The 22,918-nt window shown below is 37.7% G+C and overlaps 5 protein-coding genes across 6 annotated transcripts; all 5 read right to left on the bottom strand.

Moving 5' to 3' along the window:
* Positions 1–295: 295 nt before the first annotated feature.
* LOC113762811 (cytochrome b561 and DOMON domain-containing protein At3g61750) lies at positions 296–2,344 on the bottom strand. Of its 2 annotated transcripts, none has more exons than XM_027306414.1 (4): positions 2,045–2,344; positions 1,381–1,777; positions 968–1,263; positions 296–879 (listed from the first exon to the last, which is right to left on the bottom strand). In XM_027306414.1, the coding sequence occupies exons 1-4, from the start codon at positions 2,261–2,263 to the stop codon at positions 604–606; spliced, it is 1,188 nt and encodes a 395-aa protein (XP_027162215.1). In that variant the 5' UTR covers positions 2,264–2,344; the 3' UTR covers positions 296–603. The 2 variants fall into 2 exon arrangements, with proteins under 2 accessions (XP_027162215.1, XP_027162214.1); XM_027306413.1 differs by having other exon boundaries at positions 968–1,272.
* A 1,044-nt stretch (positions 2,345–3,388) lies between these two features.
* On the bottom strand, positions 3,389–4,283 carry LOC113763981. Its single transcript, XM_027307988.1, has one exon. The coding sequence runs from the start codon at positions 4,153–4,155 to the stop codon at positions 3,568–3,570; it is 588 nt and encodes a 195-aa protein (XP_027163789.1). The 5' UTR covers positions 4,156–4,283; the 3' UTR covers positions 3,389–3,567.
* Positions 4,284–6,359: 2,076 nt separating this feature from the next.
* LOC113760359 (pathogenesis-related protein 1C-like) lies at positions 6,360–6,968 on the bottom strand. The gene has a single exon (XM_027302908.1). It carries the CDS (start codon positions 6,966–6,968, stop codon positions 6,360–6,362), a length of 609 nt encoding a protein of 202 aa, XP_027158709.1.
* Positions 6,969–9,243: 2,275 nt separating this feature from the next.
* Positions 9,244–12,695, bottom strand: LOC113762744 (O-acyltransferase WSD1-like). Its single transcript, XM_027306320.1, has 7 exons — positions 12,304–12,695; positions 10,973–11,563; positions 10,759–10,825; positions 10,417–10,526; positions 10,042–10,251; positions 9,776–9,913; positions 9,244–9,673 (listed from the first exon to the last, which is right to left on the bottom strand). The coding sequence occupies exons 1-7, from the start codon at positions 12,574–12,576 to the stop codon at positions 9,524–9,526; spliced, it is 1,539 nt and encodes a 512-aa protein (XP_027162121.1). The 5' UTR covers positions 12,577–12,695; the 3' UTR covers positions 9,244–9,523.
* A 2,129-nt stretch (positions 12,696–14,824) lies between these two features.
* Positions 14,825–22,709, bottom strand: LOC113760681 (dynamin-related protein 5A). The gene is made up of 16 exons (XM_027303359.1): positions 22,174–22,709; positions 21,145–21,208; positions 20,929–21,033; positions 20,286–20,387; positions 19,468–19,518; positions 19,289–19,350; positions 19,013–19,103; positions 18,439–18,503; positions 17,459–17,653; positions 17,126–17,245; positions 16,805–16,875; positions 16,487–16,712; positions 16,279–16,329; positions 15,680–15,908; positions 15,424–15,563; positions 14,825–15,323 (listed from the first exon to the last, which is right to left on the bottom strand). The coding sequence occupies exons 1-16, from the start codon at positions 22,300–22,302 to the stop codon at positions 15,195–15,197; spliced, it is 1,830 nt and encodes a 609-aa protein (XP_027159160.1). The 5' UTR covers positions 22,303–22,709; the 3' UTR covers positions 14,825–15,194.
* Positions 22,710–22,918: the final 209 nt, after the last annotated feature.

A 22,918-nucleotide genomic window follows, 5' to 3' on the forward strand; every position in this document is an offset into this window, starting at 1 on the left:
ATCTTTGAGGTGTAGGATTTCGCTTAAATGGTATATAAACTACAAATTAGGTCTGTGCTCTGGCCTCTGTGAATCAACTTTTGTTCATTCTGCTTGTGGCTTTATAAATGAAGCCGAATTCTTCATAATCATCGTTCAGTCATGAAAATAAAGATCTTGTAAGCTTTGGCTAGGGGCCGTCTACAAAGTTTTCAATTGATAGTTTCGTCACCCCCCCAATCTGCAACAACTAGCAAAATAACTAAAAAGCAATGCACGGAAAAAAAAAAAAAAGATATTTGAGAGCTATGGACTCTTCTCCAAAACATGTGTATCAAAACATACTTTCATCCTTCTACAGGTAGCGGACCGAAGATTCTCATTTGCCACATTTAAAGTGGAACCTATACGAGAGATACAGTGTAGAACGCATCATACATATTTCACGAACCCAGCTGCAAAATTTGCTCTGTGGTATAGTGTGTTTCGAGGGGCATTTTTCTGCAGCTTTAACTCATGTTTCCATCAACAGAACATGTTCTTAGAGATGCATGCAAGAAATCTACAATTGATCGAAATACAAAAACGTGTTTGTATAGTACAATACAATACACACCGTATTCTCTAACTGCCATTCATCTGGAAGGATGGAGGAAATTTACTGTCATCAGATCCTCTGAGTCTAGACATTGTTTCCAGAAAGATACACGCAATCAATGTTAGACCAAGAAGAAAACCATAACTTATCTTCCATCCCGGTCCGGCATCTGCAATATGAATCCCTAGTATTATGTTGACAGCTGCTAGAAAGATAGCAGTCCTTCCAGTCCAGCTATGATACCAATTCCAGTACTTGCGGTTTTTGCTATCTCTACTCGGTCGTGCAAAGAATGCCAAAACCTATGGTGAAATTGTAAAAAAGTGTTAAATAACATGCAGGATTCGATAGTAGGCTAGCTGAAGATATTTAAGTTCAGGGGCCACCAACCTGAAGGATGCTGAGGACAAGCACAAAAATCCCAATGGTTTTATGTCCAACAATATCTACCTGCAGCATGTGGCTGAGCGAAAGTCCGACAACAGCTGCAGCAACTCCTAGTATGAAGCCTAGAAATTCAATTACTAAATGAATATAGTACCACAAAGGATCCCTGTGCCTCAGGTATCTCGCAACAATTGCTCCATAAGGGAGAAATAGACCCCAACCCAGTACGCTCAACGCCCCATGAGTTTTCCTCATGTCATCAACTCTATAAAATGTACCAGAGGGAGAGGGTGCAGAATCTGAATTCCCTGATCAGCAAGCAAAAATTAGAGATAAGGTCCACAATGAACTCCAGTTACGAAGAAAGGTTTCTAGTCAAATTAGAGAACAAGCCTATATATGGAGTACACACAAACCTGAAGAAAAGTCAAATGTTATTGTTGTTTTGTCATCATGAAGAGAGAGATGGTGGTGCTGCGGATAGGCACTTGCATAAGCTAATAAAATTGGTTGTCTCTTTAGACGAACTGGATATTTCAATTGGAAGGCCAAATATATCCTTGCTCCATTTAGTGCAACATATGGTGGAACGTGGGTCAGAGGCAGTTCACCTTTATCAGGCTTCACAGCTGAAGGGGTGAAGCCTTCTACATAATACTGCTTAATCCTTGCATGACCTTCAACATTCACCCATCCGGCCATACAGCTAGAATTTAGCATCATCCCATCTTTCGAAAAACCTATGCCTGCCCATCCAGTGGTGTATACAGTTGATAGTACAATTGTGACAACATTGCCTTCTGTCTGGGAATACTGCAAAACAAGAAAAGGGCAACGCATCTGTCAAAAAAAAAAGAAAGAAAGAGAATCCGTTTGAGTATATAACTATTTTGTGTTCATGTTTTAGAAGGGCCGGGAATGACAGAAAGAGGATGAGAGAATGGCCCTGAGGATGTAATCCTCGTTCTACAAACAACATAAGTTAATATTTGCCGCATTTGATTCCCATGTCTTGTCGAAAATAAGTGATATGCACTGCAAGGTGAACCTTTAATTTGTCTGACATTCAGTATAACTTACTCGTAGAACGAATGTATTCCATAGCCGTTTACAAACCATATTCGGCAATTTGCCATATGGAAGGGGAAGGAATGAAGACATATCACCGCTGCAGAGTGCTTCACCATCGATACCAGGGGAACCATCTGCCGCGACATTTGATTTTTCTGAATAAAACAAAACCAGGAAAAATATGAACAACTGCGTCGGTGAAATTCTGAAGCTTGAATTTACATCCATGGACAGTACAGCAGACAGGATAATGCAGGAGTTCTAGTGGCAAATGATGGTGGTAAAGGTGGGATGGCAAGGAAATTCTGGGAAGCAGGCCAGTTGGCAATAGATTTTGATTCGCATTTTCTTGTTCTTGAAGGTTTATGTGACATATGGTGGTCGTGGTGGGGAAAAAGGGTGGTGGTTGGTTGGAGGTGGCGGGTGATCATCATTCCCGCCAAACCCTTCAACCAACAATGGCAACATCATCCAACTGTTAGTCTCTCTCATCACTCATGGTGAATAGCCAAGTGAATTTTGATCAATACGCTTGAAATGGACTTTTTGTTAAGGAGGTCTTGCGTAGAAATGGGTTAAAATTGAGAGTAAGGTTAACTGTCTTTTTGAAAACAAGTTGATACATACCTCTTTGATCTTAATTCACTGGGACTGGGATTGCATCTTCTGTACTAATTTGTTTATTAATTATTAACTTGCTCGTAGTCAGAAGGTGCAGTGTTAGCATCATGTCGGAGTTTTAGGATGGATATTCAACTGGTTTACCTCAATCAATCTCTGAACCACTTGCAGTTTGTTCTACTTTTACCCTTGAGGTTTGGTTTGTCAACTTTGTACTCATCTAACAAACAAACCACAGTATTTTGGCTCTCTAATTTGGTGCAATTCACTCTGCCTTCCTAATTGCAAGAAAATCTCACAGAACCAACAACCTTGATGCCTATAACTAAAGAACAGTCATGGGATGGGACCTAGCTCAGCTGACTATAAGTAAAGAACAGTCGTGGGTCTGGCCTTTGGTGTCCTCAATTGGACCACATGAGACTTACTTTGCGTACTCTCGTACCAAGAAATTAACCCCAAAAGAAGACTCGGTATTGATTTAGTTACAGAAATTAATGTCATAATCAACTTGCCAAACCTCAACATATTCCATGCTTCCGCGTAGCTTATAGCATATATATGATGTAGTTGTAATATACACTCCATAATTTTCGTAATGCATATCCAATTTCAAGTTATATATACATTATACAAACTACAAGGGGAAAGAAATAGGTATAGGCTGTAAGTACTATCTATTGAAACAATAAATCTTTCCTTCTGGTGAGTTAAATACACTAATGCGAAAAGATAATGAAACTTGTTATGCACACCGTTCAGTTCAGACGAGTCTAATCGACATTACATGCACAGTGGGATTTTCATACTTCGACGTGCCTCCGTAAACGAAACTTTGACAGACTTTGCATATAGCAGCGGCAGGAATCGTTCCTCTTCTTCTTGGTACTTGGTGGTAAGAAACTCAGCACTCATCTTGGCGATAATCTGTAGAAGTTCTCCTCACCACTTTTCTCATCCACCTTAACTATCCATTTGCTCTTATCTGTTTTCTTAACAATACCACCTTTTTTCTCTGCCCTAGAGAGGCTTCCCCGGTCCTTTTCCCTTTTATTATGATCACTGAATTTTCCTATCAATGTTATCTCCATCCCTTTGCCTATGGGATGCTTTATGGACCTCACTTTAGCCTCTTTCTCAACGCCTCTCAGATGGCCTTCCAAACCTTTACATCCTTCCACCAAATTATTCGCCACCACCACTGATCTTCTTGGATTCATATCCAGCTGGTCCAACAACTTCTTGTAATTATCACTCGTGCAATCAATCAGAGAGAAATCAATGTTCTCATAATTGTGCAATACATCAACAGGGTCTCCAGTTTCAAACTCTACTATGTCATTTAGCCCTGATTCTTCAATCAATTGCTGGGATTTGTTCTCTTTTACTTCTGGAAGAATGCACACAAGTTTGCCTCCGGTTTGGCGGGCGGCTGCTGCTAATGCCACCGTTGATGGAGAGACTTCAGATGTGACCTCAACCATTAGCTGCGCACGCATGCCAGCAGCTAATGCCGATATGAATTCAGTGCTCTCAGGCTCTTTCTGACATCCACCAGGGTTGCAGTTCTCCTTGTGTTTACCGCACTGAAATGATGGGGCGTAAACGAGACAGGAAGTAGAGTTAGCCCGATGAGGATTTGATGTAATGGCATAAGAGTATTTAAAAAATCATTCAAAAAATTGATTTGACTTCAATGTTTTCTTTCTTTCAGATTCTTATGATTCTATGAACTAAACTCCACACCAAATGGAAATGTCCTTGTTGCATTTGCAGTCAACTTCTGTAACATAAAATTTGCTAACAATGAACTTCATTCGATTGACATTTAAGCACCGTTCCATCGATTATTTTCCGCCATTGATTACATTGAATACAACAGCCTCAGAAGTTGACACAAAGCCTTAGAATGTAAGATTAGATGCCTAATTGTCGAGCAAAAGTGAATCAAAACGCATCGGTAAACAATAGGGAAAAGCAAAATAAAAATGACATCGGTAAACAAAGAAAACATAGTGCTTTGATCTATTTCACCTAATCAAAAAGTATTCGAGGGGCTATTCGATGACATGATAGCAATACACAGCATCATCCCGGCTGTTCTATAATTCCTTGGGTTACCATCGAACATCATAAGAATCAAAATTGATTGAAATGACCAATGCAACAAATTGCACATATATAACCGACTAAATACCAAAACATGGACAAACGTGGTGTTTAAAAACATGCAGAAAACGACAAAAAAGAGGAAGGTACCGACCAGTTTGAGGGTATCAAGATATGCATTTGTCGCATATTTTGCTGACCATTCCATCTTCAAAACTTTGAAACCTGTACAACCCCTTCTCCCTTTCTTTCTCTTGCCAAATCAACTCTATAAACTCAAGAACAGCAAAATATCAAAAGCAACTTTTATGGCTGGCAGGAACAAGAACTAACTTATCAATATTGTGTACTCTTAAGGGATTAATGAAAAGCGACTCAAGTTGGAAGTCTCTATTTTGCTTTAGTAATGGGTTTTTAATTATCTTGTATCTTTTTTCTAGGGTGTTAATATTAACTAGAATGGGAGGACAAAAGGGTATTCACTGACGTGGGAAGGAATGAAACTGGCGGTGTTTATAGGCCTTGGACAAACCGCGGCCGAGTATCCAGGAAGAACTAGAGAAATTCATGCAAGTATGCCAATGCCCCCCGCGTTGGCCGTGACATGGTGCTCATCCATTTCCTTATTTTGAGTAAAAATCTTTGACTGTGAAAGTGAATCCCTCTTTTCAAGTTACGCGATAATATTTGCAAGTAAATGTATAGATTATAGTGTCTGAGGCCACTTGGAATCCACGGTGACATATTTTCTATGTCAATCCAATGTCACCTCTAATATTGCGCCAAGTGTCCTGTTATTATGTGCACTTTAATTTTCTAATAATTCAAATTGGTTTGATTTAACACAAGTTTTCTCTATCCCTCTCTGAAACTTTGAACCAAAATTAACCGACCGGTCTAATTCATATATCAATACTTTCATCATTGATTGCCTTCAAACTCTCCAATCCAAACTGGTCAGAAATGATTTGCTGTAATGCGTATTCGTTGCCTATGGTTAATCTACTACACTACGCCTTCCGGGCATCAGTTGAGGGAATGCTTTACTTCCTTTTTGATTTAACGATGTTGCAAAATTCATTTCATAATCAATTCTATGACCAACTATTTGCATCGTTTCTCGATTACACTATTACAAAGACTTAGAATTTCCAATTGATGAGTTTAAATGCCGTAACATGAATTAATTGTAACAATATTTCGTTTGAGCACCTGAGAGTTTATGTAAATATACTATCTATCATCCACGAATTTACTCTACCATCTATTCAACTATTAAAACATTTACAATCTTCATCTCTCCCATCCCGATCCACTCTGTGCAGACCAAAATAAATTGGGGAAGTGCACCTCAAAAAAGAAAAAATTGCCAGCCCTTTCTTAGAAATTTTTTGGTCCAAAAAAGGAAAAAAAAAAAATTGCCAACACTTTCGAAAAACTAAGACAAAAATAGCCGATGAAATTAAGCAGCACCAGGATCGATCTCATTGGATCACAAACGTCATTAACTAATGCTCATAATATTGTCAAACTATATATATACACACAAATTAAAAGCTAGCTATATAAGTTAAACAAATGAATATTCCTAGTACTAATTGGTGTTATCATTGAAAGCGAAAGGGTCATCCCCAACGTAATTTCCAGGAGGATCATAGGAACATATTGCAAAAGTATCACCATTGGAGCATTCCACACGAGCACATCCCAGCCTCACGCTCTCTCTCCACACGATTTGGGTATAATGCCCGCAGACTTTTCCGGGCTTGCAGCTAATTGTGGCCCGGTCATAGTAGCGATGTTCCCTCACCCACAGCCGAACCGCGTCAGCCGCCCCCCAGTGGTTTCCCTCACCCCAGAAGATGTTCTCCCCGTAGGGACCGTCGGAGTGGATCAAGTCGCAGTCTTGCTTGCGCTTTTGGGCGTATACCCGGGCATAAGAGGCCAGCTTGGCGTCCCACACGAAAGGCGGTTCGCCGGCGTGGAGGCGGACTTTGTTGTGGTCTGCTAGAAATGCTTCATCATCTGCTGTTAATAACGATGGCGGTGCCAGGGTTGGTGGACGTTGTATTTGATGCCCTTGGCATTGGTTTTGCATGGAGGAGGAATTAACTGCTAAGATGCATGATGACATCATTATGATGATGATGATCGAGGCGATGAAATGACTATTACTCCTACAAGTTTTCCAAGATTCTTCCATTGCTTTTTCTTTTTCTTTCTTTCTTTTTTAATTATGAGGGATTTATTTGCCATGTATGTCTGAACTGAAGCATCTTGTGAGTGTGGAGGGGCATGAGATCGAAGATGGGAGAGGGGACAATGGACAGCCCTTCCTTCCTTGAAAGACCGTTTCTCGCTGAAAACAGTGAAAATTTCTGTGGCGGTCCCGGCAGTTCGCTTCATTTGTGTGTGTGTGTGAATGGGCTCCTGAAGCCCAACGACGCCCACTAAAATTTCTTAGCCCAACGGTTTGGGTCTCCGACCCGTATATGGGTTTAATTATTTATGTAACAAAATCTATAATTTATAATTATACATATCATGATATAAAATGTTAATAATTTATATATTTATATTTATACTAATTCATAATTATAAAATATATATTATATATAATTATGTATTTAATTATGAACTTGGGCCGAGTTCGATTTGATATATCTTGAAACTCATATAATAGTATAAATTCATTTTGAACATTTTAATTTAAGTTTAAAGTCCAAAAGCCTGTGTAATTTCCTCAAAATTTTTAAAATGCACACCTCAAAATGCCTTAATACAAAAAAATTTCCCTCTTCTTTCTTCTTTTCCTTCCTTACCTCAACCCATCACCACTTTCGCCATCGCCCAATGCCAACCGGCACTTTTCTCCCTACTCCTCCTCGCTTCCTCTCCTTCTCTCTTCCCCTAGTCCCCTTTCCTCTTTGCCACCCCCTTCTGGTTGCATGGCTAGTTTGGACGTACAGTTGGTTATGCGGCTAGCGGGGAAGGAGGGCCAGAGGAAGAAAAAGAGGGAGGAGGTGGAGAAGAAGAGAGGGAGGAGAAGAAAGGAATGAGAAGGAGGGAGGAGGAGAGAAGAAAAAAGAGGGGCAAGGTGGTGGTGACTGTCCATCATGGTGCGGCCAGCGACCGACGATGGGAAAGGAAGGAAGAGAAAGGGAAGAAGAAGAAGACAAAGAAAGGGAATCGACCGAACTAGCTCAGTTGGCCATTAGAGAGAGACCAAAGTCCTTCCTTAGGCGTAGCCAAGAAGTTTGGATCCCCTGTTTACATTTCCCATCCAAGATTTTTTGAACACTTTTGGTGATAGTTTAGTTCTCAATAGCTTAGTTAGCTCTATCCCCATCCTCCTCTCCCTAACATAGGACCAGTTGTAAAAATGTTATGTTAAAAAAAATGAAAGGAAAAGGAAAAAAAAATAAAAACCCCTCCTCTTAGCATAGGACAAGTTGTAAAAATGTTATATACAAAAAAAAAAAAAGGAAAGAAAAAAAAAGAAATCTTTTCTTCAAACCCTCAAATATACAAAAGTTTTTTTTACAATTTCTATAATAACCTATGATAAAATTTTATACAAGCGACCAAAAAACTTATTTTTAAGTCTTCATGATCGATCTCTTTACGCGTTGCACTTAGAGACCTTCTATTATGTGCTCAATACATGGACGTGCCATCTGACAAACATGTGAATCTTGCATGTCGCCTATAGACTCCAAATATTTGTGTTATGATGCATTGTGCACTCAGTTTATATCATTAAAAAAAAATAAACCTTGTTTTTGGTTAATCAAGAACATGCATTATAGTTGGTTGTAGACTTGTAGTGCCCTGACATGCGACATAAGCTTTGGATCTTTACAGTTATTCAATATAACATTTTTAGTGCCATCGTATTATTCAAGCTTGAGCGGAACTTTGTGTGTTGCAATGGTGTTTTGCACATGAGGGTCTCTCTAAGGCGTATGCACTAAGCATTTATTAAAATGGAATTTAGGTAGTAATATTTTAAAAAGTAAAATTAAATAAAAAAAAGTTTATAAATGTAAGGTTAGGTAAAAATTATTAGTATGTGTATTTATATGATAAATTAAATGTCATTTACGTATACTATCAAGTGCCTAGTGAAACTTGTTAGAAAACCCTTGCAAAAGATGCGTTTACTACTTGAGCTAAGGGCAGCTAAATGTCCTTCATTTCTTGATTAAAATCTGCCTACAACTAGACAGGATGTAATTAAAATCTTTAAATAAGCAAATTTAAATTTTCAAGTTGAAAACAAATTTAATAGATTGCTTGAAAAATTTCTGGCCGAATAAACGCATGAACAAGTTTTTATAACACTAACTTGCCCTAATTAAGGCCAAATTTAAGATACTAAAATTGTTGTTGTCCAATACGAGCAAACTTTTTGAATCTGAGCTGCCAATACTTAGATATAAACCTCGTACCAAACTGAGAACTTGAAAAGGCCGGACTGCAATGAACCAAAGGAGCATATGTACATCCTCTAGATTATTCATCCAATCTACATTCGGTCACAAACTGGGATGGCTGGAAAATATGGCTATATCATAACCTAGGTTTATTGAAATTCTTTAGTACGTTATTGAAATGGGTTTTTTTTTTTTTTTTTAAACAAAACAAATGCATAGTAGTTGATTGTCTTGTGACTTTAGCAGCACCGGTGCGTGTTATTCAGCTGCGCTATCTCTTGGTGGATGGGTACTTTTCGTCTGTTGAGTTCATGAATCAGGACTAGCAGCTAGCTAGGACTGCATCCTTGATGAGCTGGAGTGATAGTTGTAGGTCATCAAGCAGCTGGTGAGGGTCAGGAATGACGCTTTCATCGACTGATAGAACCATAGTCATCTTGTTCACATAGCTTTGGAAATTAATCATCAGTGCCTATCAAAAAGGCAAAGCAAATCATCAGACGATACTTGTTTGCCACGCCAAAGATAACCCATTATTATCTTTATCCTAAGTTTATTGTTATGAAGTACTCACATGGGGTTGGCCATAAGAACCTGAAGCAAGATATGCAATTGGATGGCCATAGAACCCGATTCCTTCTTGTGGTCCAACTATGTTGGAGAAGCACATTGTTGTCTGCGTGATAATTCTGTGAGAGAGGTCACTGGATGCCTGCAGATTGGTTCAAAGAATATGCATACTTGGTCAATTTTTAGGTTCATCAGCAATGGATACTAGTATATCTTAATTGCTCCTCCATATTAGAAACTAATTGAGCTAGCTTTTGTAGTTGGTACAACCTTAACTCCGAAAAATTTGAGCACCAAATCAGCAATGGAGAATGTGTAAACGGCCTCAAGGGAATTCTTCTTCCTATCAATGGTTGCCTTTGCTTCTCTAACATAATCCAGAGGATCGTCTCGTAATGCAATTTTATAGGGAAGAAGCACGAAACCAATCCAGTTTCCCCACTTGGCTTCAGCGTCTTTCTCCATCATATCTGCTAAAACCTGCAACAATTGTTATCAGATTAGACATATAACCTGATCATTAATTTTCTTTCTTTTTTTTTCCCAGAAAAGTTCACATACTGAGATGCAGACACTAAATGAGAATTAAGATCTTTATTTTGGGTTCACTATCATTATTCCCAATTAAGATCACAGATCAGTCACCTGAATTCCTGCAGATGGCCTCAGGTTAATCAGGATGGTTGACCTCAGTCGAATATTCTTCGGCAGGTTGTTTCTCTTCTGAGTCTCCCCCTCATCTTTCTTACCTTCAGCTGGAAAGTGGAATCTTTATTACTAATAAGTACTAATGCCATCTAAATAGTCATATTCATCTCTAAAGTTGTATGGCCATACAGATGGGTTCACTCAACATATAATGCTCAGAAAGCACAAATTAATGCTTACTGAGACACTAAAATATTTTTATCAGCGTCTGACTTTTTTATGGAAACAATAAGGTATCGTAATCAATGATTAATTATTCAAAGATCTGTGAAGACTTACCATATCTCCTATTGAGATACCGAGACAAACCAGCTTGCGTAATTCCAAGTGCAACATCGTTTATGGTCTATCAGATAGAGCAAAATCATTTAACTAGTAGCGACTCAAAATTTGTGACATTCAAATCATTGAAAGAAATATTTCCAAGAAAAAGTCAAAATGAAAAACATAGAAAAATAAAGAAAAGAAAATTCAAAATAATTAAACTACTTGCCATGTTCATTGCATTTTTCACCACCTTCATGTCGTCAAGGCTAACAATCCTGTAAACAACTCGCCTGGGGTTTAACTCGGAACATGGGGGAGCCTTGATTGGAGTTTTGGTATCTTTCAAAAACAACGCTGTAGCTCCAAACATCACAATGTCTCTTATGGTATTCCAAATTAATTGGATGAACAACCATACAGCAATTAAGTAATACTTCCAGAACTTCGGCTTTGAGAGGCCTGAAAACGAGTTGGTGGTCTTCTTATTCTGGCCTGGAATTGTTGGCAGTTTATCTGGATCAGCTACTTGGCGGGTGCAAGCCAGTAGAAGAGACATTAGAGACGTGCCATCTCCCAGAGAATGATGGATGCGGACGACCGCAACACCTTGAGCATCAGATGTTTTGACATTGAGAAGATGGAGGTCCCAAAGAGGTTTAGACTTGTCAAGACTGGATTTGCTAAGGTTGTATACGTAGTCCTCCACAAACTTGTCTGGTGATCCCATGTTGCGGTCCAGGTCTGGTACCACAACATGCTGATCTATGTCCACCTTTGTCCGAACCCATTTCATCTCTCCAGTTTTCTCATCCACAACCTATTAGTATAAACCAATTAATGTGGTCATCAGTAGACATCACTATATGCTACTAATTGAAATTAAGGCTGGTATGAGATTGTATCTTAGGCAAGCCAAAATAGTGATAATGAATGGAAAAATTGGAAAATTATCAGTTTTAGTTTGAGTGAGAGGAGTGAATTACTGTACAGGGAATTTCAATGATCAAGGTTTGTTGCACATTTTTGTAGCTAGGCAACACGCCCTAACTTATATATAGTTATGCCTATCCAAATTCATACAAGTGATATGTACATTAATACTTTGACAATACACATTGTCCCGGAAGATTGTGCGTGCCTTGCAACTCTCATTATTTTCCGTTTATATTTGAGAGACGATTCCACTCGCCATGCATGCAAGCAGCTTAAGCAGATTTCTCTTGGAATTATTCGTGCATTCACGAGTTTGACAGCTTATGTATGGTACCAACGAATCACGAGTAAAAACATTGATTTCAGCCTTTCAGGCTCTGGGCAAATGCAAACTCTACATAAGTGAACTTTTCCTACTTAAAATTCTGGAAAATTAAGATCACCTGGGGTGGGGATCGTAATAGCTTCAGATCAATCTTGAATCTTTAGAATGACAACGTTTAGTTTTCCAGAAATCTTGTTTAAAAATCACAGAAAGAAGGTCTATCTTAGCTATATATATATATATATATATATATATATATATATATGCTGTTATTAACAAGTAGTAAATGATTTTTATACCTGCAAACTTGAGAAGCGAGGATGCTTAACCAAAGTGTGCATCAGCTTCTCCTTCATAACTTGTGGGGAAAGTGGAGTTTTGATTCCCAGGATGGTCGTGACATGGACATTGAAGTTGGGCTCGTGAAACAAACGAGCTGAGGGGCTTAATGGTTCTTCTTCTTCTACCATATTCTTGTTAGTATCCGCTTCTACTTCTTTACTTTTCCTCTTGGTTTTAATAGGTTTGAGGCCCCCTAGCCTCCTCCATCTTATGCCTGTTGGAGAATCCATTAGCTTATAGATTCTTTTCGTCCCGACACTTGAATCAAGAAAATGGACTAACCACCCCAGAAAGAAATGGTGAACTGATAAAGAGCTGATCTTTACTGGCGGAAACTAAGAAACTACCCTGTAAGTACTCTAGAACTATGTAGCAGAGGAAAGCCCTGGTCCTGATGGTGCAACTCTTATATAGATACAACTTGGGACATGCTGAGGAGCAGCAGAATTGAGTTGGGTGGTTAGATGGGAGGAATCGGGTTTCTAGATTTAGATTTATGGTCTTTCATTTATCAAAAAGATAATTAAAGAAAAATTGAACTTGGGTCATGCACACCTCATAATTGAGACAAAATAGACAAGGCTTCCCAAGCATTTACTGCGATGATTAAGATTTTATTTATGATAGAAGGTCAGAGAGATGATTAGTTTCTTATGATTACGCAAAAAGAAAAAAAATTAGCCAACTCAAGTACTACATCATCACAACGTTCATGCAAATGACGGTCCCAGATGTCTCGACACATATATTTTGGTGTGTGACAGATGGATAAATTTTAGTCGGTGAAGCTTGTGCATCAGCATCATCGTGGTGATCATCATCTGAACTGGATATGGGTTCGTCTCGTTGGTTGCTGAGACGGTGCAATTAAAGATTTTTTGAGTCACTGGGCCGATTGCTATCCAATATGCACCTCATTTTATGGTTGGCAGCAAATACTAATAAGGGAGTCCAACTGCCCTCCGATTACACCAGTCACTGGCCTTCTTATGTCAATGTTTTATCAATAGTAGTGTGGTAGTATTTATTGTTCCATAAGATACAATAACGGTAGGAAAAATGATCAGTTTTATTCCTTATATTTCACAAAAATATTCTTTTCATCCCTCACTTTTAAAACAAAATAAATTTTATCGTTGACATTTTAAAACTGAAACTATTACATCCCTGAAATCAATTTTCAATCTGAATCCAACCACCCAACAATCCGATTACAAATTTCAGGGTATAATTGGTAGATCACTTGGTTAACTCAACTTGATATTCACATGAAATTTAATGAACCAAAAAAAAATTATAACATAAAAAAGAGTGATTAATCTTTCCTACATTGTCATTATATACACGGATGGTCTAGATGCTTGCCACATCATTTCAATTCAAATTTAAACACCAAACTTTGTATGTATGATATGTATCTAGACTCGCAAGTATACATACTAACGGTGCATGAAAAGATTTACCAAAAAAAAAAAAAAACCCTACTATTCCAAAACACATAACGGCCTTTTATGTTTTAATTTTTTAATTTTTTTTTCTTTTCTAATGCAATAAATGTCATGTAAATGTGATGGAGTTGACCGAGTGATCTATCAATTATATCTCCAAAATTTATTATTGGGTTATTGGATAGTTTGATTCAAATTGAAAGTTGGATTCAAGAATATAATAGTTTCAATTTTTAAATGTGAGGAATAAATTTGCTTCGTTTTAGGATAAAAGGAATATTTTTGTAAAATGTAAGAGATGAAGAGTCATTTTTCCATAATTGCATGATCATATTCATCCTTTAAGTTATGCACTAATTCATACATTTGTGCTTCAGGGTTTCTATTATCCATCAAAACCATCCCTAGCCAAAGAAATACGAAACAAAAAGGGATTAATCTGCTCACAATTGTATGGTCGAGCTGTGAACTTTGGAGATCCAGAGTCAAAATTTACGATGGAAGTTTAGGCATCGAGTGAATTAGAACTGATTAATGCTAGTGAGCTTTACGTCGATTGACTCCTCAATGAGAAAACAAAGATAAGACTTCGGCAGGATTGATTTCGATAAAAGTCCGAGAAGACAAATGCCAGCCCACGATTTTTCTAGCAAATTTTGAAATGTGACGTTATTGACCATCCAGCCAAACAAGTCGAGAATTCTTGCGATTATATATATCACACCTAGCAAAATTTGGGACTCAAAAAGCACATATATGCTTAGCACTCGGGCAGAGTATCCCAATTATTTAGAGTGATGAAACCCGTAACATCAAATGTAGTTCAAATCTGCTCAACGTTTGCCATTTCCCTCTGGGACTCCGTAATGGACTGCAGATGTTGGCTTATGATCATTACTCTAAATTTAAGCCAACTATCCTGGTGCTTCCTACGTTTTGTAGTCCCGAATCTGCACCGGGCATCATATCTCTGGGTCCATCTGCAGAGAACAATGTCACAAGCATCGCTGCATCCTGATTCAAAAGCATAGGGTTCTAATTTGAAGCTGGCTTATGATCAAGTGAAAGAATAAAAATCAATCAGACAGAGAATGAGATACACTGGTTGTAGTAAAACAACACTCCCAACACATCAAGATGCTGGTTAATAAGCGCACTCCAGAAACCGACAAAAATTTCTGGTCGCGTATGGATATTAAATCTACACCAGGATACAATAGATTTTCCCCTCGTCCACCTGCTCACACGTGTAAGAAAGGCTAGGCAGACATGCCAGTAGCTCTTCCCTCAGTATAACCATAGAAAGAATGGCGTGTCAATCAAAGAATTGCAGCTTCCTACCGCTAAATTCCGATCACCTGCTATAGAAGTATGCAAGGAAAACCGTTGACCCACATTATCTATTTGGACCAGGCAACTGTATCAATCTCCGCCTGAGCAGCTCTGTACAACTCCAATCTCTTTGCGAGAGAGACCCGTCGCTGCATTATTGCTGGATCCTCATCCAGCAGAGTACCCAATTGCTTTCCCTGCAGAGCCATATTAAAAGGTGATTTTACAATTTCATAGTTCCTTCATGGAATTCGGTATAATTCAGGCTGATGGGAACTCAAGCTAAGGATTCTTTACCTCCTTTTTGCCCAACTCAGTAAAAAAATGATCGAGTAAGGTGCGTTTGGCCTCACGTACTTGACAATAAACGATTGATTTTGGGATGGAATTTCTTAAGGTTGCACAAACCATATTGACGTAAGACAACACATTTGACCCTGTTGGAGAGAAAGAAGAGCCATATTTACATCAAGCAGATCCAAGACAAGCCAATTATTTTCACACAGCACGTCTGCATAAATTAAAATCATCATAACATGCATTTACTACTTACCGATTCGTCGAAGGTATGAATCATTGTATCTATCAAAAATTGAATGCGTGGGATTGCCACCCTTCTCAATATCTTGCGGAAGCTTCCGGAAAAAATCAACAGTAAGATAACTACATTCCATTTCAACAAGCTGTAGAGTTGCTTTCTTGCTCTCATCCCTCATCCGCTCCAATGATTCAACAGCTGCGCTTCCGACCTCAACTCTGAGCGAGGGATACTGTTTTAGCTCCTGTACAGGAGCAAGCAGTCATCTGTTAGCGGGAAGTGCCTCAGAAGCACCATCACTCGATTAATTTTGCATGAAACAATCTTCCCATCATCAATAATCTCACCTTTCAACTAAATGGCTTATTCCTTCTTTATTTCAGATTTTCCCTCTACCTAGTTTTGGTTTTGGAAGAAAGCAGTGTGGCAGATTACAAAGTGGCAAAAATGCGTTTCTCTGTTCCCGAAGCAAAGTGAAATGATGGCAAATTTGCTATGAATGGATTACATAAATTTAAATACCAACCAATCACCATAGTTGAGCGCTTGATTTTATTCCATGCATATATAAATCAAATTCGGAATGCAGTGAAAGAAAAAATTGAGGAACTTGCCATGGTCTCGCTAATTGACTTGTGAACCAGGTCCTTCAGTATAGCATGAACCTGAAATTATATAATGATAAGTTATCACACATCTCCGCTTTTATCCATAAGTATATTTGTTAAGAAGAAACTTCAATCACATTATAGATGTCACAGAATAAGCAATATTGAATGCAGACCTAAGATATTAAGCACCATTAAGTTGAAAAAAGCATACCGCATCAACAGCAGCCTCAGCAGGACCTTTAACGGTAATCAAAGAAGATTCAATGAGACGACGATACCCTTGTTCAGGGGCTATAAGATGGGGCTGATAACCATCAGCTTCAGTGATTAGCTTCCTCACATTGTCCATTGCAAGATGCTTGTCAAATTGCAACCTCTTCAATGCAGCAGGTAGTTGATTGTCAAAGACGTAGTACACTTTATCACCACCAGATCGGCTGCAAGGAAAGTCATTACCAAATAGAAAAAACAATTACCATCTAAAACAGACAACATAGAAGAATACAGCAGAACCCTTTGTGATACATACATTCCATCAAGATGTTCCTTGAATATTCCATCAAAAGAACGGCATATTTCCATTATCATGTATAACTTTCCCTGGATTACAAGAAAAGAAGAAAATGTTACATGTGCTTCATGCAACAAGCACAAAATTTAGGAGGGACGACAAAACTATTGAGCACTCAAATTAAAACCACAGCAGTTAAGAGCAGCAGAAATTAATGTCAATGGGCAGATGGTTCAGTAATGTGACAATCACCATGTGAAAGACCAGCCAATACCAAATTGAAAGACAACAGAATGTGATCCAGAAAGAGAGAGAATTATAAAAGGAGCGCATACTTACCCCAGCGTCAGTGGCAATAGGCTTCCCAAGGCGGCTCGACTCTGTTTCTAGTTCTATAATAGTTTTGTTGATAAGTGACTGGAGACCTGGAATCCGAGACTTGATAACAGCCTCCAAATGCTACGGCAAAAGAATTAAATTAGACGATCCAATTGACATTATAATCACACAAGTTAGCATAAATGTGTTTCTAATCATATAGCACAAACAACTGAAGCTATCTCACATGTTTGAATGACTACCTATCCATCATTATCTATCATGTTTACTGATAATGACAAGATTTTGCCGTTTAGAGCCACATAAAATGTGCTTAGGCAAAAGAGCCCTTACTTTTGAAAGGATTTTTCCAAGATGCTCAGAACCCATCCTATGAGCAAGATGCTTATACTCTGGGGTACTAGAAAAATACTCTCGCTCTCTACGCCTAGCAGCAATCATGTCCACATTTTTGTTAATATCAGCCTGTGAACGATTTACAACACCAATCCATGGAAACTGTAGCTTGTAGGATTTGCCTTCCAAGATCTGTTGCGCAGAAGGAAAATTATCCATCAACAAGAAGTCATCGTTTAATGGGAATATTTAAGATTTTAGTAAATGCAGAAGACCAGAAAACAAAAGTTATCAGATAGTTCAATTCAAATGGTAAACTAATTTAAAGGATCTACAAAAAAAAAAGAAAAAGTATGAATAAGAATATGTCATAATGCAATTCCTTTATAACTTTGAACTTCCAGAAGTAAAGCAGTAATACAAGAAAGACAGACATAGACATCATCTCATAGGACTATTATACAGAATCAACGTCACAGTGTGTGATCCCATAACGCAACACTTTAGTTTTTCTCTTTCTCTTGTAGGCAAAATTGAGACCACCTATTGGAGTTACCCCACAGGAGCCACAGAGTGAGTGCACATATGTGTGTTGTAATGTGTTTTAAGAACAATGATGTCATCAACTGTAAAATGGAGGCAGGCCAACAGTGTTGCTCACTTATATTTGACTTAAAATTTTAATCAACCAACAATTAATGGCAGACCAATTTTTTTTTGCTCATAGACCAATATCTAATCCCAAAATATCAATTTGGTATTCAAAAATGATGACGTGAATAAGCAAACAAAGTACAATTTATTCTCCTATTTCAATTGTAAACTTCAAATGGGCTCATCCTACACACCATGCCAAATTATAGCCTCACAATACACCCATATAAAAATATTAATGTATGCACATATACACATGAACACTAAGTTAAAAAACAACCTCAAATTCTAGTAAAACTGACAATCTAGAAATGCAAACTTACATCAACAGCATCGGTACCCTTGTCCATAAGATCAATCTTCGTAAGAACTCCAAACGTTCTCTCCCCTGAAAAAGACAATCAAGCAAGCACAGAATCAAGAGTCTTCTTTTTTCCCAAAAAAAAAAATGAGAATGAGAGAGAGAGAGAGGGAAAAGTAATTAGAGTTATATTCTTACTACAACCACTAGAGAGAGAATGCTTCATCCCCCAAAACCTAGAAATCAGTACCTATGCAAGTCTGATATCTGCAAGGATACTAGATTCATTACCCCTAATACTGCATAGCTTATCCTCAACCTGGTATTGCATGTGGAATCATTATTTTCCAAATTCTTTCTGTTGTTTTATCGTTTGCTAGACACAGCTATTTTTGCCATTGACATGCGCAATTTTCCTCCTATTTTGCATCTATCACCCAATGACTTATCTCTCAGATTTTGCACTGCCATAATCCCACATCATAAATCATTCATATTCTAGCTTTTTCTCCCACAATGTACAGACCTAAAGGCAATAATTGCCAATGATTGGGATTTGATTAAAGGTAGGCCTGTGAACACTCTAATTATCATACCTTTTGGATCTACTTCACGAGAAATTTTAATTGCATCTGATGTAGCCAGATCCTGATTAGCTGGAGAAATTGCCAGAATTATGCAATTGGGCTGCAATACCAGAGAATTTTCTCAAAACACAAATAACAAAATAACTTTTAGACTCAAATAAAACTAAGAATATCCAACACTATTCTTTGCAGTAGTTATGATTTATGATACTCTAGCAGAAGTTCCAACGTTTTAGCCAAAGCTTTTAAGAAACTCTGCTACAGTTTCAAAATGTAGCAATTTACCTTCTCAATAAAAGCCCGCACCATGTTTTCGATGTCCGCAACAATGCTGTCAGGCTGACCCTCTACAGATGATCCAAATGTAATCTCAATGAAAGCTACTTTGGGAATCTAAGAAGAAAAAGTACTAGGCAACAACAACTCAATTCAAAAAATGAAGTAACAGCAGATGTTAAACTCACCAACAGCCACTTTTGTAAGTCCAGGAAGATCAATCAATGTCAAGTTCACAACTGCCATGATGAGAAAACCAACAGTGAGATGAGGCAATAATAAGATATACAAGAAAACCAATACGATGTGCAGGAAACTAATTTGAATGAGAATCATGTAAGGAAGGAGATGTTGCGGAGGACTGTTATGAAAGAAAGAGAAGAACTGGAATATCAAAGCAGTGCATAGATGAGTTTTTCCTTCAGATTCCCAGCAATAATAAAAAGATATGGTTAATGGAAATTCTAATATAAATTTACAAATAAATAAAAAGATAATGCAACCATGACAATAACAACAAGAAGTTCCAAAGGCAAACCCAAAAGAGGATCAGCAATTGTTATTCTCAAACTGAAAACCATTTGCTTAAAGCACAAATGTGAACAGCAAACCCAACTGTAATCAATGAGTGGTTAAAAGAAGATCCACAAAAAGCAAATCCAAATTGTTAATCAACAAACAAGAACCATCATCAGCATATTCGAATTGATGGCCATAGTCGGGCATAGCATGTAACAAAGTGATTACACTTCAGATGTCATATCCACTTCACTACATGCACTATTTAATTCTCAACATCCTATCAACTTACAGGATAAATATTAACCACCAACATTCTTCATAAAATCAATTCCCATCCAAATTATATTTCAACAAGCTTCTCATACAGTATACCAACTCCTCAAAATAATAGCATCATATTTTATTCTGAAAAAATTATTTAAGCATATAAGATTCTTCAAATGTTTCGACCAATTAATCCCACCATCTAGAACGAATCACTTACCATAAGGGGAATGGATACTAAGATAGATTGGAACACTTGAAATCTGTTTGGTTCGTCCCGTCTCTCTATCAGTTTCATCAGCAATCTCCTTTCTTACAGCAGCTGCACAGAAGACAGGTGAGCATTAGCATCTTAAAGCATATACAACAACATAAAATCAACACAAATATTCTAGTCAGAAGGCTCCCAAATCCTAGCAATATATCTTACTATACGGAATCTCTGGAGACTAATGATGTGTAAAATGTATCACATTTTTATTTACCTAAATATAGCCCTTACTAAAGGTGATAACCATTGTTTGCTATAATATACTGTATAAGGTACCCAAGGGATGGCAATTATATCAAACAATAACTTATCATCTAATTCTCATTCATACTTTATCTTCCCAGCTAAATACAAACATAAGTATATCCTCATTAAATCTAAGAACATCCATAGAGGGTGCATAAATAACTAATGGCAATAATGCTCCACATAATGTGCATGGCTTAGCTAAAAGAAGAAACCCTTGATAATTCCTCAAACATTATCCAACAAGATAACCATTGCAAGTGGAAAGAAAAGCCAGATGGGGACATTCAAATAACAATCCTGTTTTCCTCTTATTTTTTGGCTGACATATTTCTCAAAAACTTACCAAAATCGGTGAACCTCTTCCTTGGGAGGTGTCCAAACTCTGCATATTCTCTTCCTTCCTCAATGCGGTTAAGTTGTAGGACAAGGGGTCGCCGGGTAACAATACCTGCAGACGACATGCAAAGAACATATTAAAGGCTTAATCTAAGGTATCTGGACAGATCATGAATCTGGAAACAAATGTCTAACAGTAAGGATATAAGCAAAAGACATTTACCAGATCCACGGGGTAAGAAATCCTTTCCAACAATGCTTTCAAGCACTGAAGACTTCCCAGAACTCTACAAATTATCAAAACTTCAAGATTATCAGACTAAGAAGCTAAAGATGATATCAAAGAAATCAAAAGTTTTGAGTTTAAAATAAACCAAGGCGTGTGCATGATATAGGTCATGAACACCACTACAATGTCATGCACACATGCTATTGTTATAGACCAATTAGACTTCCAAACCCACATAGCAAGATGAAGCATAATGCCATCGCAATATAAAACCAGAATGGGATAGACAGATAGGACAAACAAATGCAAATTGAGTTCAAAGATTCAAAATCGTAGATACTCTATTTAAAAGTCACTAGTCTTTCAGGCTAATTGCCTGCATTGATTAAGCACAGTTGGAAACAATCTTGTCAATCATTTTATCACCATCTGACAGTGCTGATTATAAAAGATAAAACCCATTAAAAACATGATGACATTTTTGTAATGTTATTTATTGATCAAGATACAATTTTGTCAAAACGTGATACTGCATATCCATAACATACAACGTCTTCTGTTAACCAATATCTTTTTAACAATCTTTACTGAAAGAAAGAACTCAAGTACCAAAAACAAAACAAAACGTGTTACAGGACATGAGGGCCTACAAATAACAATCAAGTCCTTGACCAATTCCTAAGATCATGACTTCCTGGACGTATAAGCATACATGTTACGAATAGAATCGAAACTAATAATAAAAAAGCAGCAAAAAAAAAATAGAATTTAACAACTTAAATACAAATTAGAAGTACCCAAAGATCAGAAAAAAACTGTAGATCTGAAATAAAAGATTACAATACCTAGAATACATTCAGTAACATTAATTTTTTCAACAAAAGAAGATCCAAGAAAAAATTTTCCATCGCATCTGAGCTTAAAATACAGATAAATTCGGAAAAGAAGAAAAAAACAAATGCAAATACAATAACAATATAAATATGAATAAATGGAATAAGATCTACAGGAAATCAAAAGCACCTGGCCACCGACGACGGCGATGGAAGGCAAGGCGTCCCAAAGAGTGGGCAGAGCAGTGTCTTCGCCATGATCGCCTAAAGCTGTGCAAGCTTTCTGTAACCTATTGACCAACGATATCAAGTTCTCCATTTTTCGTTTTTATTTTCTTTAATACCTCCCCTCCTCTTCTGAGTCGAGAAAGAAACTTAAAGATCCGCCGAGTTTGACTCGGTCCAAACCACTAACGGCAATATAACAACAATATCCTACACAAGAGATCGGCCGCCGATCTACTTGTACGGTGGATCGAGCTAGAGAGAGAGGGAGTGGATTGCCGGCGAAGCAAGAAGGTAATACACGTACTATCGAATTGGCCGAGAAGGCTATAAATTCTGTATTTAAGTTGGGGCACTACTGATTTTCGAAGACTGGGGAGTTTTCTTTTTTTCTTGAAAAAAGAATTGAAAAAACGAGGAAGAATTTAAACGAAGAACCGCGTGGGAGTCGGTGGGGGATGGGCTGGTCCGACCCTCAACGATTGGATTTGGAAGTCGTGCGGTTTTTCTTGTACGCTGCATTAGGAAAATTGCCTCTTTCTTGTTTCCTTCTTCCTTTTTATTTCGGTTAAAATTTCCTTCTTCGATGTAATTAGGCAACTTCAATTCCCTTCAGCTTTCACAACTGTTTTGTTTCTAAATTTTGTATTCATTTATGAATATTTCTAATGAGTGCGCAATTGATAATATACCTAGGTAACACCTAACTG

Source organism: Coffea eugenioides, chromosome 2 (genome assembly GCF_003713205.1).
Source record: "Coffea eugenioides isolate CCC68of chromosome 2, Ceug_1.0, whole genome shotgun sequence".
NCBI classification, from domain to species: Eukaryota; Viridiplantae; Streptophyta; class Magnoliopsida; order Gentianales; family Rubiaceae; genus Coffea; species Coffea eugenioides.